We start from the raw sequence: 18,169 nt of genomic DNA, 5'->3' as shown, positions 1-18,169 counted from the left end.
CTTGGTAAAGTAAAACGAAAAGGTCTTGCTACTAAACCAATTTCTTTCAAACCCAATGCTGAAGCTTCAAATGGGAAGTGGGTAAATCCAGTGGATGCCAGGAAACGCAGCCAAGGGAAATGGCATTCCTTCGAAGTCGATAGAAATTCGTCATTAGCTTACCGTAGGGAATTTCAGGCCGACATGAAAACCTCCCATGTCTCTGAAAATTATAAAGGGAAAAACCCCATGACAAGGTCTCAATGGAGAAAGGAGCAGAGGAGGGGGTAATCCTAGAGGGATGTTGGTGAGAAAGACAAAGTTACTTCCAACACCAACATGCTTGCGATACAAAAGGAAGACTTAGGCTTCGACAAAAGAAAATTTAATAATCCAACCGAGGCGGCGAGAGAAAGGTATGGTCAAACGGATGTTGAAGACGAAATGTTGACAAAAAAATTTCAACTCAGGATCAGAAGCTTCTTTGGATATTTTAGTCGATATGGTGTGTGTGATGCCCAGGGAGTTCGACCGAATCACAGAGGTCGAAGATACCGACAGCATTACGGAAAGAGAAATGGTTGCTCATAAGCCAGTATGCTACTACATGATGAATAATGGTTGCGTCGAGGAGCAAAATGCCTTCTTCGAGAGACCCGACGAGGCTATGAAGAGTCATATTAAGCCTCTCTTCATTACTGGGAAGGTGGAAGATGTCCCCATTAATAAAATCTTAGTGGACTGCAGCGCGACCGTGAATTTGATTCTGCATCACATGCTGAGAAAAATTGGCAAGTACGACACTGATGCCAAACCTTACAATATGGTACTTACCAATTATGAGGGTAAAGTCGGTTCCACCCTTGGTGTCATCCAAGTTGAGTTAACCGTAGGAACGGTCACAAGATCCATAATGTTTATGATTGTGGAGACGAAGGCCAACTATAATATGTTACTTGGAAGGGAATGTATACATGGGGTCGGGGTTGTGCCATCCTCAATGCACCAGTGAATCATCATATAGCATTTAGATGGTATTATGGAGAATATAGAAGCAAATCAAGGGTACTTCAAAACCCCTATCAACCATACCGACAGACACCAGTTCGACAAGCATTTGGCCAATATCGCTTTATGTGATTCGGCCGATTTTGCTTTCGCTCCTGACGACAATGATTACTATTCCCTATCGTTGCACTCTTACAATGACTTTCGCTGGGACAAAGAAGTGGTGGGAAATGACGACTTTGGGTACTTAGGAACGTCAGGAATTAAACCCACAGGTTAGGGAAGCGAATTCAGTGCTGATGACTGAGTTTGATGCACTAAAAGAGATTTTGGCTTACATAGCCGAAACCAAGCAACAATTGGCCTTAGAGGCCGAAGTAAAAAACATGGTTGTCGAAGCCAGTGAAGATTCTTATCAAATAGGTCCTGGAAAGGACTTTGATCCAATGCCACCTGATAAAGTTCAAAACGAAGAGCAAGGCCAGAGGCTCAATGTTATTTACGATGATGAGCCTTTGGGTTTCGAGAAGGATCCGCTGACAACAAATGTCAAAATGATAGCTCAAGATCTACTTGAGGAAATAGACTTGGGGGAGGTATTGATAAAGAGTCCAACTTACATTAGCGCCAATATCAACCCTCAATTAAAAGTCGAAGTAGTCCAGTTGTTAAAGGAGTTCAAAGACTGTTTCGCGTGGGACTATGACGAGATGCCTGGTTTGAGCAGAGATCTGGTCGAATTAAATCTGTCAATCAAGCCTAGAAAGAAGCCCATCAAGCAGAACCCAAGGCGATTTGCACCAGCAATACTCTCAAAGATCAAAGAGGAGGTTGAAAGGCTTCTTCGTTGTAACTTCATTCGTACAACTAGGTATGTCGAATGGTTAGCTAATATTGTGCATTTTATTAAATATAATGGTACTCTAAGGGTTTTCATAGACTTTAGAGATTAAAATTTTGAAACCCCAAAGGATGAATATTCAATGCCAGTGGCAAAAATGCTAGTCAAATCTGTTGCAGGCTATGAATATCTTAGCATCCTCGATGGATATTCTGGATATAATCAAATATTTATTGCAAAAGAGGATGTCCAAAAAACAACATTTCGATATCCTGGAGCATTAGGCACCTACGAATGGGTGGTGATGCATTTTGGTTTGAAAAATGCTGGGGCAACCTACCAGAGAGCAATGAATTCGATCTTCCATGATTTTATAGAGACTTTTATGCAAGTTTACATAGATTATATTGTCATTAAGTCTGGTTCAGGGAAGAGCCATATAGACCATCTTCGACGGTCCTTCGAAAGGATGAGAAGACATGGTCTGAAAATGAATCCTCTCAAATGCGCTTTTTGTGTGCAGACAGGGGATTTCTTAGGCTTTGTAGTCCACGAAAAGGGAATTGAAATAAACCAGAATAAGACCAAGGCCATAATGGAGGAAAAAGCTCCATCAAAAAAGAAAGAATTGTAGTCACTACTGGGAAAGATCAATTTTCTGAGGAGATTCATCCCAAACCTTAGTGGGAAGACGCAAGCTTTTTCACCATTACTTCGACTAAACAAGGAAGGGTTCGAATGGGGGCAGGCTCAACAAGAAGCATTCGATAAAATTAAAGAGTACTTGAGTCATCCACCAATCCTGACACAACCTTGTAGAAATAAGAGTATGAGATTGTACATATCTGCATCTGACAAGACTTTAGGGAGCATGTTGGCTCAAGAGGATGATAATGGCGTCGAAAGAGCCATCTACCACCTCAATAGGGTCTTAAATGATGCAGAAACTAGGTATAACATAGTTGAAAAATTGTTTTTATGCTTGTATTTATCTTGTACAAAGTTGAAGCATTATATAAAATCTGTTGATGTTTATGTTTCATCTCATTTCGACATCATTAAACATATGTTGTCCAAACTGATTTTGCAAAGTCGAATTGGGAAGTGGGCATTAGCGTTAACTGAATGTTCCTTAACGTATATGCCATTAAAGGCTGTTAAAGGACAAATGGTAGCAGATTTTATAGTCAAACACTCCATATATGTGAATGCACTGGACTATCTCGAATTAGAACCTTGGAAATTGTACTTCGATGGGTCTAGTCACAAAGATGGAAAAGGCATATGAGTTTTAATTATCTCTCCTAATAAAATTCCAACAAGACTCAAGTATAGAGTAGATGGCCTCTGTCGAACAATGAGGTTGAATATGAAACCCTCATAGCCGGACTTGAAATATTGTTGGAATTGGGGGAAACTCGAGTCAAAATAATGGGTGACTCAGAATTAGTTATAAAACAGATCACAAAAGAATACAAATGTATTAAGGAGAATTTAATTAGGTACTTCATAATAGCAAGTCGATTGCTAAAAAGATTCGAGATGGCTAAAATTCGACATATACCTCGATTGGAAAATCAAGTGGCTAATGATTTGGCTTAAATTGCATATGGGTATAAAATTTCAAAACAAAAATTGCAAAAAGTCATCGAAGTCAGAGGAAAAGTTGTATCAACCAGATTAGCCCCATCAGACTTAGAAAAGACAAAACTAGGATACGCTGATGAAGAAAACTTCGAAATATTGGCAATAGACAATCTGACAGACGAAGATTAGAGGAAACCAATGATGGAATATCTACAGATCCAACAACGTCTTCTGATCAAAAAATCAGGTGTTGAGCGTTAAGTTATTTTCTTTTGGGATTAGAGTTGTTTAAGAAGTCTCCTGAGGGAGTTTTGCTTGAGTGCCTAAGTGAGTCAAAGGCATATTTAGCCCTTTCGACTATCCATAGTGGGACATGTGGGGCACACCAAGTTGGCCATAAGATGAAATGACACTTATTTCGCCAAGGGATGTATTGGCCTACCATGCTGAAAGATTGCATCGGATTTGCAAAAGGATTCCAAGAATGTCAGGAACATGCAGCCATACAACATGTCCCTGCGAACGAATTGCACTCTATAATCAACCCTTGGCCATTCATAGGTTGAGGTTTGGATCTAATTGGGGAAATTCGACCACCATCATCTAATATCCAGAGGTATATCCTGGTGGGCATTGATTATTTTACGAAATGGATCGAAGTTATACCTTTACCAAGTGTAAATCAGGAAGATGTGGTCGATTTTATCCATAAACATATTATTTATAGATTTGGAATCCCAGAGACTGTCACAACAGATCAAGGGTCAGTATTTACTAGTCGAAAGATGCAAGAACTTGCTAAAAAATTGGGTTTCAAATTGTTAACTTCGACGCCATATTATGCTCAGGCTAATGGACAGGTCGAAGCTGCTAATAAGGTGATTATTGATTTGATTAAGAAACATGTGTGGAAGAAGCCTAAAAATTGGCACAAAACTTTAGATCAGATTTTGTGGGCATGTCGTACTTCTCCCAAAGAAGCCACGAATTTGACCCCATTTCGACTGACCTTCGGTCATGATGCAGTTTTACCAGTAGAAGTTTACCTACAATCCACAAGAATTAAAAGGCATCATGAAATTCCATCAGATACATATTGGAACATGATGTTGGATGAATTAGTTGATCTAGATGAAGAAAGACTAAATGCCTTGGAGTTATTAAAATGACAGAAGAAGATAGTAGAGAACTCGTATAACAAGAAGGTAAAAATCAAATTATTTTTGCCTGAAGACTTGGCCTGGAAAGTGATCCTTCCAATGGATCGAAAGGATAAGACCTTAGGGAAGTGGTCCTCAAAGTGGGAAGGCCCTTTTCGGATTTTGCAAGTGTTTTCTAATGGTGCCTGTGAGATTGAGGAACTTAATGAAGACAAGAGAATCTTGAGAGTAAATGGGAAATATTTGAAAAAGTATAGGCCAGTACTCCAAGAGATAAAAATAAGAAACGAGTAATTGTGTATACGTTAATCAGAGCTAATATGGTAAAAGTGCCAAAATGGTCTGCATCTGATTTAAAGGCCCGAAGGGATAATATTCATTACAATAAAGACTTATATTTCATTACATCGAAATAGGCAAAAATGGAAAGGAGACTAAAAATATAAACGAAGATTGGCCTTGATCTGAAGGTACTCTACTCTAAGAAGTTCCAGACGTTTCTCACATAAAGACCTTTTTGATCAGAGAAGTTTGATTTCAGATTCCAGTTTTTGAGCTTTTTCGATGAACTCCATGCATAATTCTAGTTCTTTAGCCATCAAAGCATCATCAAACTCCAGAAGCTCACTTTTTCTTCTTTCGGCTTCAAAGATTTTTGCCTATAGTTCTTCTATTTGTTTTCTCCACGAAGCAATATCATGATCATGATCTTAAATCTTCTCTTTATTCTTTTGTTTTATCTACTCCAATTCCATTGCTTTGTTGGTTGACTCATTGGCGACATCCCAAGAAGCTTCCTCAGAACGGTCTTCTTTTCAATCTCTCTTGTTAGCTGAGGTAGTAGCTTATGATCTTCGACAACTTGGTCGATCATAGTGCCTACCTCCAAGATAACATTGGCCACTTCAGGAGAAGCTTCTAGAAGATTGACTTGATTAAGAAGATCCCTCAAGGTTAAGGGGGAAGAAGGATCAGCCAACAACAGTAGGAACAAGTCACCCTTGAAGATCTTGTCCTTAATTTTGGAAAGCACTTCATCCGTAGGCGTACTCGAAGGTTGATTGTCAGATGTCGAAAAAGTCCTAAGGCTTTTCTCAGAAGAACTTTACCAGCAACTTAACATAGCCTTTAGATATTCAAGGGGTTGGCTTTGTTTCAGGAATAGCCAGTTCTTCTGCAGAGAGAACCCCAGTACTACTTGTCGAAACTCTGCCTATTGGAATAGCTGCAATGGTTGGAGAGGCAAGAGTTTGGCTCTGATCCTGTCCTTCGCCTATGTCTTGGCCTCCCTCGTCATTATCTTCCCCTTCTTCGAAGCCTCCATCATTGTCACCAACAGGGAATGGGGTCTAGTTACCTTCGTCCTCTTCCTCCATCACCGTATCTTTGCTATTGTTACCCTCTTGCTGGGGATTAACTATTCCTTCGACGTTGCGTGAATCGTCTCCAGGATTGTCTCCAACTTGAACTTCTTCATCCACCACCATGGTATCTTAGTTCACTCCAGCGTCATCTTCTTCGTTCGAATTAGCTTCATAATCGGAACCGCTGATGTGAGAGTGTTGGGTAGTGGTCTTTAGTGGTGAAGTATCAAGCCCACCAAAAAGCGGTTGATTGATTTCACTCATGGATCTTTTTTCAGATGACGGGCGATAGGTGGGTTCGCCATCGCTATTAAGGACATCTACTATAGAAGCTGGTGCGGAGGAAGTTGTAGCTTTGGTTCGAACGGTAGTACCTGCGCCATCTTGAAATCAAAACAATCGAAAAAATGAGTGGTGAAAGACAGTAAATCAACTAATTAAGATAGAGTGAAATTTGTTTTACCTTGTCTCCTTAGACCCCAAGGCTGGAGTTATCACTTTCACTTTGAGTCGCTGTTATCTTCGCCATGTCTTCAAGGGTAGGCTCTTGGATGGTAAGTGCAGAAGGCCTTTTCTTGGAAAGTTTTTTTGGAGGATGGCTCAAAGCGTCAGTAATCTTTGGTTACTGTTTTCTCTTCCTAGAGGTTAGGTCGAGCACACGTGACAGATCCTCTTCGTTAGAATCTATTATGACAGGGGTTTCTGTGGGTTTATTTTAGATCTCTATGGGGGTTAGAGGAGGTTTTAGAGCAGTCCGAATTGAGTATTGGAGTGTTAGTATCATTAAACATAACAAAGAGTAAAAAAGGGCAAGACGAAGATATACCTTTGTGGGCTTGCTACCTCCCTCAGTATTTGATTCGACTGACATTCTGATTGTTGTTTTCTTGGGTGGGACCCTGGTGGCTAAAATAAAATAACATAGAGAAATTAGTGTAAGCTAAGGGTAAATATCCTAATAAAGGGGTGTGATTCGAGAAAAACCTCCCATGTCACACCTTCATATATGTTATATTCGATGTGAACATCTTCGATCCCTATATGAAGATGTCGTTTGAAACTGTCTAGATTATGCTTAGTCGCAACCACCCGTTGGGCTTTTTTTCTGGGACTGTTGTCGAAGGATCTTAATTGAGTCCCCACAGGTAAACCAGACTGAAAATGGAGGGGCAAGGGCCACTCCAAAATTAGCATTAGGCAGTGGAGGAAATTTTGGGGGAAACAATTCGAAAGTCATTTCGTAGTGTTTCTCATGAGGAACGTATGAAGGGATTTCTAGAGTTTCCATTTTATTTGAAAAAAATTCTTTGAGCGTGACAGCTGCTTCCCGGATGGTTCGACAAAGATCATCAGGCTTATAGGAAGTTTCAAAGTAATTTTGGAAGGCTTGGATTTCTTTGATAAGCGTGTAAGTACCTCTTTTGGTTATTTTCTGCACAAGAAGAAAAGCTTTGTCAAAATGTTGGATAAAGGAAGAGACATCATAGAACTCTTCAGTATAGTATATGTTCCACCATCTCCCAAAATCTCGAGTGTAGAGGAAGTTAGGCTCTAAGTTGAGAGGGGTGAGTTGGGTCCTGCCAATATATTTGGCTATCTACTTAAGGGTGGTGGTTTCATTGTGGACCGTGTTGTAGAGAAGGAGGTTACCCTTTTTATCATACAATCACTTAGGGAGAGCCTGAATTAGCCCAAATTGTCGAGCGACAAGGTTGGGTTGATAGGCGATCAAAGTAACCTGAACCTTCGAGGGGTTTAGTCGAAGAGTTAAGATCCTAGGGGTCAAAAAGGCTTCCCAAATCAGTAGAGATTATGTCTCTCGGTTTTTGGAGGGAAATGGGAAAGGCCTTGTTAACCATTCTGGACCATACTTTCTGGCAGCAAAGGGGGCCTAGCTTGAAGTAAACACATGGCGCTTGGCGAACATCATTATATAGCCCAAGAAAGTTGGCCAAAGGGCTTGTCCTTCGTCATTGGGAGTTAGTTGGGCCAGTAGAATTCCTTTGATCCTTTTGTTTTTTACTTCCTCGGCTTCTTCATCAACGAGGCCTTTATTCGGCAGACTTGCCTCGAACATGGCATTAAGCCAGAGTTGTAATAACCAAAAGGGATCAGAGAGGAGGAGATTCCCCTTTTCACCCAAATTCTTCAATTGAGTCACTCCATCACTCAATGATTCATAGAGGCTTGCCAGTATTATTTCGCTTAGGCAAACGCTATGTCCAACATGTAGTTCGTTCTCCAGGGTGAGATACTTTTTGGCAACTTGCTGAGACTTTGTTGATTCCTTAGGATTGGCAGTAATTTTAGAAAACAAATAATGTAATCATCTCTGTTGTTTTAATATGTTGGGTTGAAGAAATTCAACATCTGGACCAACATGTCATGTACGATGTCACGACATCAGGTCTGTGACATCGCACATGTGTAGGAAACTGAATTAATTAATTCAGTATATGTCATGGGATCAGCAAGGATATCTGGTGAATATCCTAACTCCCATGTGGAGGTCTTGAAGACTAAATCAGAATATATATAGGCTCTAAACATGGAGATATATATGGAGAGAGTTTAGGAACTTGAAGACCTTGGTTGTAGCAGAATTTTTCTGCTGAAGTTGCAACAGCAAAGAACAAGTCTGCTGCAATTTTCTAAAGGCCCAAATCCAGTTGGGTGATTAGGTTATAAATAGCTTATTGTAATCTAGTTTTTGTAAGCCTCCTAGAATGAAAATTTAGGGGTGTGTGTGAGGTAAACCTCCCAATCTGTGGGAAGGTTACCTTATGTTTCTCAGTGGTAAAAGCTGAGAATTTTGTAACTCGAAGCCTGTAGGCAAGAGTGATTTTGTTCTTGAATGAAGCTGCAAGTTCAAGGTGTGGTAACATTACATTGTATTTGTAGTGATAGGAATGGAAACTGGAGGTTTCTATCTAGGAGTTCCTAGGTATAGATTGCATTGGGTAGGGATTAAGTGATGAGTTGTAAACGGGTGAGTTTAACTCTGAATTGATACTACTAATAGTGGATCTTCTTCCTGGCTTGGTAGCCCCCAGATGTAGGTCATGTTGGACTGAACTGGGTTAACAATTTCCTGTGTTTGTTTTCCTTCTGTATGATATAATCATGTCTGCCATAACTAAGCATGTATTCCAGTCTGTTCATCAAGATAATAGCAGACCTGATACATAGCCTTCTGTTGGAATGTCAATCAGAATGTTTTGACATTCATCAACAACAACACATACTGTTTAATAAGCTGATGATTTCAGTTCAGTATGTAGTGAAGTCTGGAGTTCAAAAGCATAACAGACCTGGCCAAAAGATCATTGTGAAACTGTCAAACTGGATGTCTTGACAGTTCTTCCAGTAAGTTGATACTGATGCAGAGACTGGTTGGTCTTTTACAGTACAGCAAATTTAGCACAGTCTGTTTTCAGGAACCAAGCAGACTTAGCATATGGTTCTGGACTTGGGTGTCAAACGGAATGTCGTGACATTCACTCCTGACTGCATATGCTAAGTTGTTGGATGGTTAGTTTTCTGTTTCAGGATTTTTCTCAGGCTATTCTTCAGGAATCCACCAGCTGATCTAAAATCCAGGAAACTAACAACTAAGCTACAATTAATGAACCTGGCAAATAATCTATTTGTTAGCTTCTTAATAAGTGGAGATTAGTTTAACTTGTTACAACCTTTAATTTAGGAAATACAAGTACATGACCAACAAACTGGAACAATGTAACAAATAATGTCCAAAACAGGATTGAGACATCTTGCTGATATCTGTGTAGGAAAACAACAGAAGTGAATGATAAGGAGCACATAACTAGGTGTTCCTCCATTCTAGGATGACATAGAAGGAGAGGTCGTGACACTGTGAAAAGGTGCACATTAGTACAGAGTGTAATAACTGTCTTGCTGTAATAGGTACAATGTTAGATCAGATGTCATGACTTGACGTAGAACATCTGAATACTGACTACACCAGAATTTCAGACTTCGAGCATAATACAAAATGAGACAACTGAGGGAGAAAAGCGATCCAAAACACAATAGAAATTAAAAATTTCTCCTTTAGTGATCCTTACGAATGGGCATGATCAATGCTAAAATCGTTACCTCTTGTGGCGATTGAAACCTTTGATGCATATCTAAGGAGTGATCACGAACGTTGAATGGTGACAACGCCTCTACTCAGTCCACACGAACGTATTCCTTCAATCTTAGTGTTAGCTGCTATGAATGAAGGCTTTGAGTGAGTGAGAGAAAGAGAGAGAGAGAGAGAGAGAGAGAGAGAGAGAGAGAGAGAGAGAGAGAGAGAGAGAGAGAGAGAGAGAGAGAGAGAAAATAAAATTTCAACTGAGCAAATGGTAAGAGTGGTGTATACCACCCTTCGACCTGAAACCACTATGGACCCTAGATGTAGAGTCGAGTGCCTTATTGCTGATCAAACATTGTCCGTAATTGGATGACCATAAAGACAATTGATGGGTACTCCACGAAGCATGCTGAGGGACATGAGTGACCTAAATGGAATTTGCCCATCCTGCGTAACAGGGTAAATGTCTAAGGGCCCAATATTAAATTGGACAAGGATGACATGATCTATGCGTTATGTTCAATATAGACATAGGGGAAAAAGGGTAATTGTACACATAAGTATTATCACAAAAGGATTTGTCATATCACATGACATTTTTGTGTCTTGGGTAGTAGTGATGTGTTGCTAGATACCGCTTACTGTTTATTATGTTAAATACGCAATTTAATATAATTACTAATGTCGCGAGAACCTACAGGGTCACACACAAAAGGAAGGATTGATGAGATATAGAGTAAATAAGGAACACCCTAAGGTACGGTGCACTTAAGTGAATTGTAGAACATCGTAAGGTACAAGTAAGGTACCACGTGCTTAAGTAATTTTGGTATATCATAAGATATGGGCTACATACACTTAAGTGGGTTTTTTAGCTTACAGCCCACACAAGTGGTTCTATAAATAGAACCCTTGTGTAGAAGCATTTATTCAGTTGAAATTTAGTTTCTCTCTCTCTCTCTCTCTCTCTCTCTCTCTCTCACACTCACTCACTCAAAGCCTTCATTCGTAGATGTAAGACCCTAATTTTGACCCTATTATCCCTCATGGTATCATGTTATTGCACAAGTGCATTGCCTTAAGGATCATAGCATGTTTGGCTCCTTAACCCTTGGGTTGGGATTTGTTTGAGTGTTTTGAGACCACCAAGCATGCTTGTATTGTATATTATTTCTTTTCTTATTTGATTACTAATCAAAATCACAAAAATATGTCACTAACTCTTTTTGTTTTGAAGCTCAAGTGATCATGTGCTCTAATGCTCCTAGGAGGCTCCTAAGCCCAATGAAATGGCTAGATAAAGATGAGAAAAAGTATGACAATGGTCCACAAAGCTCCTAATCATAATATATTTCTCCCAAGTCTCTCAATTTACCAATTTGATCAAGATAACCCAAGGGGGCTTGAGGATTGTTTCCCAAGGAAACCCTAATTTCACTATGCTTTGACTGTGCCTTGCCCATGAAGCAACCTCAACCTCTGATCAAATTTAATCAAGTGAATTTCTTTCATTTATCATTTTATGCATATGTGAGCTTATTTTAGTCCCCTAAATCATTCATTCATCAAGATTGGAAGTTTGACCTTGAAAAGTTGACCAGTCAAGTCATTTGATTAAATTGAGGATTACTGAGATATAACTTTTGATGTGTTTGTAAAATAAAGATGACCTAAAGAGAAAAAGTGTCCCTAAGAACCATATGAACCACTTTCATGTTCATAAAAAATCCATTTGAAACTTGGAAGGTCATCATTTATTTCAATACATTATAAGTCATTTTGACTGAAACCCTAATTTTGGGTCAACTTACCAAGTAGATAACTTCCTTAATTTTTATAATTTTTAGGGGAGACCAAATGCATTGGGAAGCTTGAGATGTCTAATTAAAATGTCATGTTGGACAAAATTTCATAATCCTAAAATAAATACATGTGATAATACAAAACATTATAGGTCATCTTGGACCTAATTAATTGAATTTGAAAAAGTACCCAACTTCAAATGCCCATAACTTTGTCATAGAAAATCCAAATGATGCAAACTTTGAGTCTAAGTTGATCATAATGAAACGATCTATAACTATGATGTTGGAGGTTTTTTCATTTGAAGCTTGAATCATAAAAACAGGGGGGTTTTATTAAGCTTGCTTTTGGTGAAATTTTGCAAAGTGTTTTGAATATGTTTTGTACTTGGATTTTCACAGCCAGTTTTCATCAATTTCCAAATTCCAAATGAATTTTTTCCTAACATGACTTTTGTTCCTTATTCCAAGGGCTTTCCAACTATTACTCACATTACTCATTTGGATCTACCATTTGGGAATTTCGAAGACCTTTCCATTTATGTGCATTTGGGTATTTCATGATGAAACTCGAAGACCTTTCAATTCAGAGGTATACATTCAAACTTTTTGGATCTAGAACTCTCAATTCAATGTAGCATACTTGTGTTTGTGTGGTTTTCTGAAGTCCTCACACTTGAGGTAGGCCATTGGTGCTTTTAATTCACCATTTCATGAGCTTACAGTTTGAACACCATGATCTTCTTCTTCATGTTTCTCTCAATATAGGAAGAGTGAATAAGATCCAATGGTACAGTGATGATCTCCATCACACGAGCTTCAATTTCATGTCCTTGTTTTCCATTTTCATTAAAGTTCATTTTCCTGCAACTGATGGTCGGAATTAGTTGTCTAGCCGGAGAAGATGGTGGTTTCCACCACCGCCACCACGTGTTCTGACTAGGACCATTGGATCTAGGTGCCACGTTTTAATCTTGATCATCCATTGTAATTACTTATTTTAATTCATGATGTGGCGCGCTTGACTTGTACATACCGTGTTCCTCATGATCTGGACCATCTATCCATGCCACGTCAATTAATGAGCTCCATCGCATGGCTGTGGTTTTTTCCATTTATTCTATTTTCTTTTATTTTCAGTTAATTCATTTGATTTTCAAAAATTCATAAAAAATTCATTTGAAGTCATAAAAATATGAGACCAATTCCAAAAAAAATCGTGAAAAATCTAGTTTCATATTTTGATTTTTAGTTTTTGTGACTTCACTTGATGTTTTTCATGGATTATTTGATTTTAAATATTTTAATTCATTTTAAAATACTTTTTGACTTTTGAAAAATCCAAAAATATTTTCCTAGCATCTATGGATCATGATAAGTCAATGAAAAATAGTCTCATCAATTTCTTATTTGATTTGAGATTTATTTGAGATTTAAATTCATATTGTGCTATTTTTAATTGTTTTTAATTGCTTTCTGATTTCAAAAATTGATGAGAAAATTAGTCAAAGCTTGTTTGACCATGTTGAACCTATGAGAATTTAATTGGACTCTTGGAAGTTGATTTTAATTAAATTTGAGGTTTGACTTTATTTGTTTATTTTTTATTTGCATTTTATTTTTATTCAAAAAATACAAAAAAAAACATTGTTGACTTGTTGACTTGTTATCTTCATTTCTTTTCTGTTTGGTGTTGATTGATGATGATTTGATTCACATTTGATCAATTGGATTTGGTGGTTGTCTTCTTTTCCCCTCCCTTTCATCTTCATCCCTTTCTTTCCATCAATGGCCAATGAGTTAAAGTCTTATGGTTGGTCTTGACAAATGAGAAGTTTAACCTTCTTTGATCCAAACCAAACTCAACTTGATCCATGATCAAGTGAGTTGTTTTGTGTCTAAGATAGGTTGCTTCTTGGTCAAGAAAATAACCTAAAGTCAATACAGGGTCCTTCCCCTTTTGTTTTGGCATGGCAAGTTTATGGAGCTTGGCTTACTAGTCATGATCTCTAACTTGTGTTTCTTTGCCTATATTTGTATTGACCGACCTCAGATAGGTGTGACTACTACATTAGTCCACTTACGATTTCTTAACATAGCGCTACATTGTCTTATGACAAGCTAACATAACTTTACTAACTACTAACTTTAATTTGAGCATTTAATTTCTTATCATTTACTTTTATAGACATTTATTTCTTGCTCATTATTCATATTGATTTTCACTTTGCTCACTTGAGCATATATTTTATGTTTATATCATTTGCTCATTTGAGCCCATTATTGTATATAAATATATTGATATCTTGTGTTGCTTTGTGTTTGTTTTGTGTGAACCAAATGCAAAAGGAGAAAGGACTTAGAATTAGGACTTACCTATGCTTAAAAGAGTTCAAGAGAAACTAGGCCTCATGCCTTTAGAATGAAAAATTTGTTGAATAACAACTAGGCCTCATGCCTTTAGAATGCTAAAATCCAAAGTTGACTTCAAAGGACTTCTCTCCAAACTTATTCTTTGTCCATTCCCTTTATTGTGTTGTGAACTTTTTTATGTTTGCTTGTGTGTGATAGAGATCCCACTTTGAGATTGTGAAAAGAGGACCATTGTCATGAGTAGCCAAGTTAAGAGCCAAGCGAATTGGAGACCCTAGGAGCTTGAGTTCAAATTGTTTGATTGCTTGATTGTTTGCTAAGTCCAAAAGGAAAGGAGCATCTTGAACCATCTCTATGATTCCAAGAAAAGGAACTCCAAGGGTTTATCTTTCCCCTTTTATCTTTGTATGCTTTAGGACTAGCCCTTCTCTTCTTCTCCCCCACTCTAACCAAGCCAAAAAAATCTTTTTCTTCAAACTTTGACTTTGTTTCAAATTAGAAACCTAGGCCTTAAGCCTTTGACTTTTCAAAACCATTTTCATCAATACTCATTATGAATAAACCTTAATCCAACTTTGACTTCATTTTGTAAATAAATCTAACTTGTAAATATAACTCGTTTTAAGTTGTTTTGTGGTTCCAATGGCCACTTGTTAAAACCTTTCAAAAACATTAGTCATAGGTTTGAGTTATCATAGTGGTTGATGTAAATCTCACCTCATCCTTAGTGATTGGATTATAAGTCTTCCATGCTTATTATAGGGTTAACCCCTCACTAGTATGTTGAAGCCTTCCTCACATGGTGGATTGTTGGTTTAGGTTGAGTTTTCTCCCTTTGATAACAAAAGACCTTAAGGCTTTTGGTCAAATCAATTCACCAATCTTTGAGATTTTTACCCCGAACTATGAGGTATTGATCCTCCTTTGTGATGGTACGTAGGAAATGGGTTCATCCATTCAAACAACAAAATTTGTAAATATAATCTATTCTCTTCTCATCCCTCAAATCTTTTGTACAAATCTTTTCACAAATACCAACCTACAACATATATTTGCAAAAAGGGTTCCCTTAAAGTACTAAGGATGTTTTGGGTGCGTAAAACCTTCCCATTTCATAACCAACCCCCTTACCTAGATCTCTGACATTTTTATTAGTTTTTTATTTGAAAAAAATTCTTACTTGGCTTTTGTTCGCTTTTTAGCCTTTCCTTTGGACAAATAAAAGTGCGGTGGCGACTCGAATTGTATGTTGACTTTTGGTTTAGTCAATAAACCTAAAGGTAACGAAAACCCAGCTTCAGAAAAGTGGTGACTCTGCTGGGGATTCCTCTCTAGTGGGTTTAGCCTACTTTTTGCTTGTATGTGTTGTATGTTTATATTTATTTGTGGCATATTTTTGTGTAAATTTGGGATGAATGTATTGTTTGTAATGTATGAATTGCTTGATATATTAATTGCTTGCATGCTTGGTGGTTTCTTGTGAGATGAGTTATATACCCGAACTCGAGTGCACTTATGATAGGAGAATGGCATAGTCTTGTTGACTTGTGTGGAGTTATTCCTTAGCAAGTTAACATGCAAGTCCATTCGCTTGGTGGAGGTATTGTTGGGATCAATAATGTCACACAAGTAGTCGTGGTTAGGCATTACTCTTTCCAATAGGAACCCTATAAACCAAGGACCTTAGATACGTAGCCCATCTTGGCCTATTTTAGGACGTAGTGCGAATGTCGTTCAAGTGTAAGACTTGAGGCGATTGTTACGCGATACTACACTCATAAGAGTCTCTCATGAGAATATTTTTGGAAGATGAGTAGTCGTTTTATCCGATAATATCTGAAAGATGGGATGATGACTATGGGAACCCTTTTAGAACATGATTGTCAGGTTTAAACTGTAGTACACTCTCATTGGGTGGTTCTTAACCGAGACTCCATGCTCGTGACTTACAACAAACCCGTGATTCGCGGTTGATCCGTTCTTGTATATCCTCAATATCAATGGAACTTGGGTGTTGATAAGGTGTAAACTATAATCCACCAAAATGGATGATTGATATTGACGATGATGTGAGCCATCCCGTGACCTTTGTGTGGTGTGACTTGCTTGATCCTTGAGTGTGCTTGTTGCATCCATGCATCCACGCATTCATTCGCATTCATGTCATCAACAACAAGATTTTACAAGGAACTTAAGAGGTATATTTTCAAATTTTCAGACATGGATAAGCAAAGAAGGAATATGAAGAAGTACAGTTTCAGGAAACCCGACTTGAAAGAGTTAAGGAGTTTGGCATCTTATGTATTAGAGCCCTTGGAATTCAAAGCTCGTCATGGGAAGCCTCTGTCTATTCTTTCTACAAAGGTGGATAAAGGTCTGATGAGTGTGTTGGTGTAGTTCTACGATCCTATATATCGGTGCTTCACTTTTCCGGATTTCCAGCTTTTGCCTACACTAGAGGAGTATGCCTATCATGTGGGTATACCTATTCTTGATCAGTTGTCGTTCAACGGTTTAGAGAAGATTCCGTCTTCTCAAGAGATTGCTGACATGCTTCATGTGGATGTATCTGACATTGTTGCCAATATGACTACCAAAGGTGGAATTCAAGGTCTCCCGTCTGATTTTAAGATTTCCAAAGCTACTTTGTTTGGGAAGGCCATGAGTAAGGAAGCTTTCGAAGCCATATTTGTACTCCTCATCTATGGGCTAGTGTTATTTCCCAACATCGACAATTTCGTGGATATGAACGTTATTAGGATCTTCTCTTCTCTTAATCCCGTTATGACTCTGTTGGGTGACACTTATTTCTCTTTGCATATGAGGAATGCAAAGGGTGGTGGTTCCATTGTGTGTTGTCTGCCTCTGTTGTACAAGTGGTTTATTTCGCACTTGCCTCAGACGCTTGCCTTCAAGGAGAACAAGGGATGTCTACGGTGGTCCACAAGACTTATGTCTCTCACTAATGATGATATCTCTTGGTATAATCGTGTTTATGATGGCATTTAGATTATTAATTCTTGTGGTGAGTTCTCTAATGTACCTCTTCTTGGTACATGTGGGGGAATTAACTACAACCCTACTTTGCCTCGTCGTCAGCTTGGGTTCCCCTTAAAGGATAAACCTAACAACATTTCGTTGGAAGGATTGTTCTTTCAAGAGGGTAAAGATCCCCAAAACTTGAAGGATAGGATGGTCCGCGTCTGGCGCAAAGTTCATAGGAAAGGGAGGAATGAGTTTGGTGCGAAGAATTGTATTGCTTTGGAACCTTACACCTCTTGGGTAAGGAAGAGAGCTCTTGAGTACCGCATGCCGTATGAGTAACCGAGACCTACCCCTATGGTTATGGTTGGGCCCTTAACCCTCCCTAATCAAGGAGTAGAGGAGTTGAGAGATGAAGACCGGTCGCGTGCATGAGTTCGTGAGCGTGAGGAACTTCTTCAGCAGCCAAGGATAAGGATGAAATGATAGAGTTTTTAGAGCATCAGGTTATTGATGAGCCTGATGATGTAGTTACTTCTCTCCTTCCTCACCCGTCTAGGTTTTGGAAGAGGAAGTATGATCAGCTCGCAAAGGAGAAGGCCGATATGGAAGCAGCTTATGAGAGAGAGGTGAAGAGGCTTCGTGCGACGTATCTTCCGATCTCGAAGGCTTTGGACAATTCCTTCTAGGGCTCCATAGGATGTTTATTCTCCCTTTCTCTTGTATTGTATTTGGTTACCAAGACTATACTACTTCTTTGGTGTAAAAAATTTCCAAATATTATTGCTATGAGTATTCCATATATGTCTTAAAAGTTCAATATTCTTCAAACATTTGCAAATAGATCCCTATAAAGTTCCTCTGATAAAAAACAAATCATATGCACAAGCATTGCATGCATCATATGCATAAGCAAGTTTTGTTCCGAGCTCCTGATACAGTGGTCTAACTATTTGCTCTTCATTTATTTTGAA

General features: G+C 38.5%; 1 protein-coding gene across 1 annotated transcript; it reads left to right on the top strand.

Moving 5' to 3' along the window:
• The first annotated feature begins 556 nt into the window (after positions 1–556).
• On the top strand, positions 557–991 carry LOC127131264 (uncharacterized). Its single transcript, XM_051060192.1, has one exon. It carries the CDS (start codon positions 557–559, stop codon positions 989–991), a length of 435 nt encoding a protein of 144 aa, XP_050916149.1.
• Positions 992–18,169: the final 17,178 nt, after the last annotated feature.

Source organism: Lathyrus oleraceus, chromosome 3, assembly GCF_024323335.1.
Source record: "Lathyrus oleraceus cultivar Zhongwan6 chromosome 3, CAAS_Psat_ZW6_1.0, whole genome shotgun sequence".
Classification (NCBI taxonomy): Eukaryota; Viridiplantae; Streptophyta; class Magnoliopsida; order Fabales; family Fabaceae; genus Lathyrus; species Lathyrus oleraceus.
Note: the sequence above shows the minus strand (reverse complement) of the source record. Positions and strands in the feature narration are given on the sequence as shown.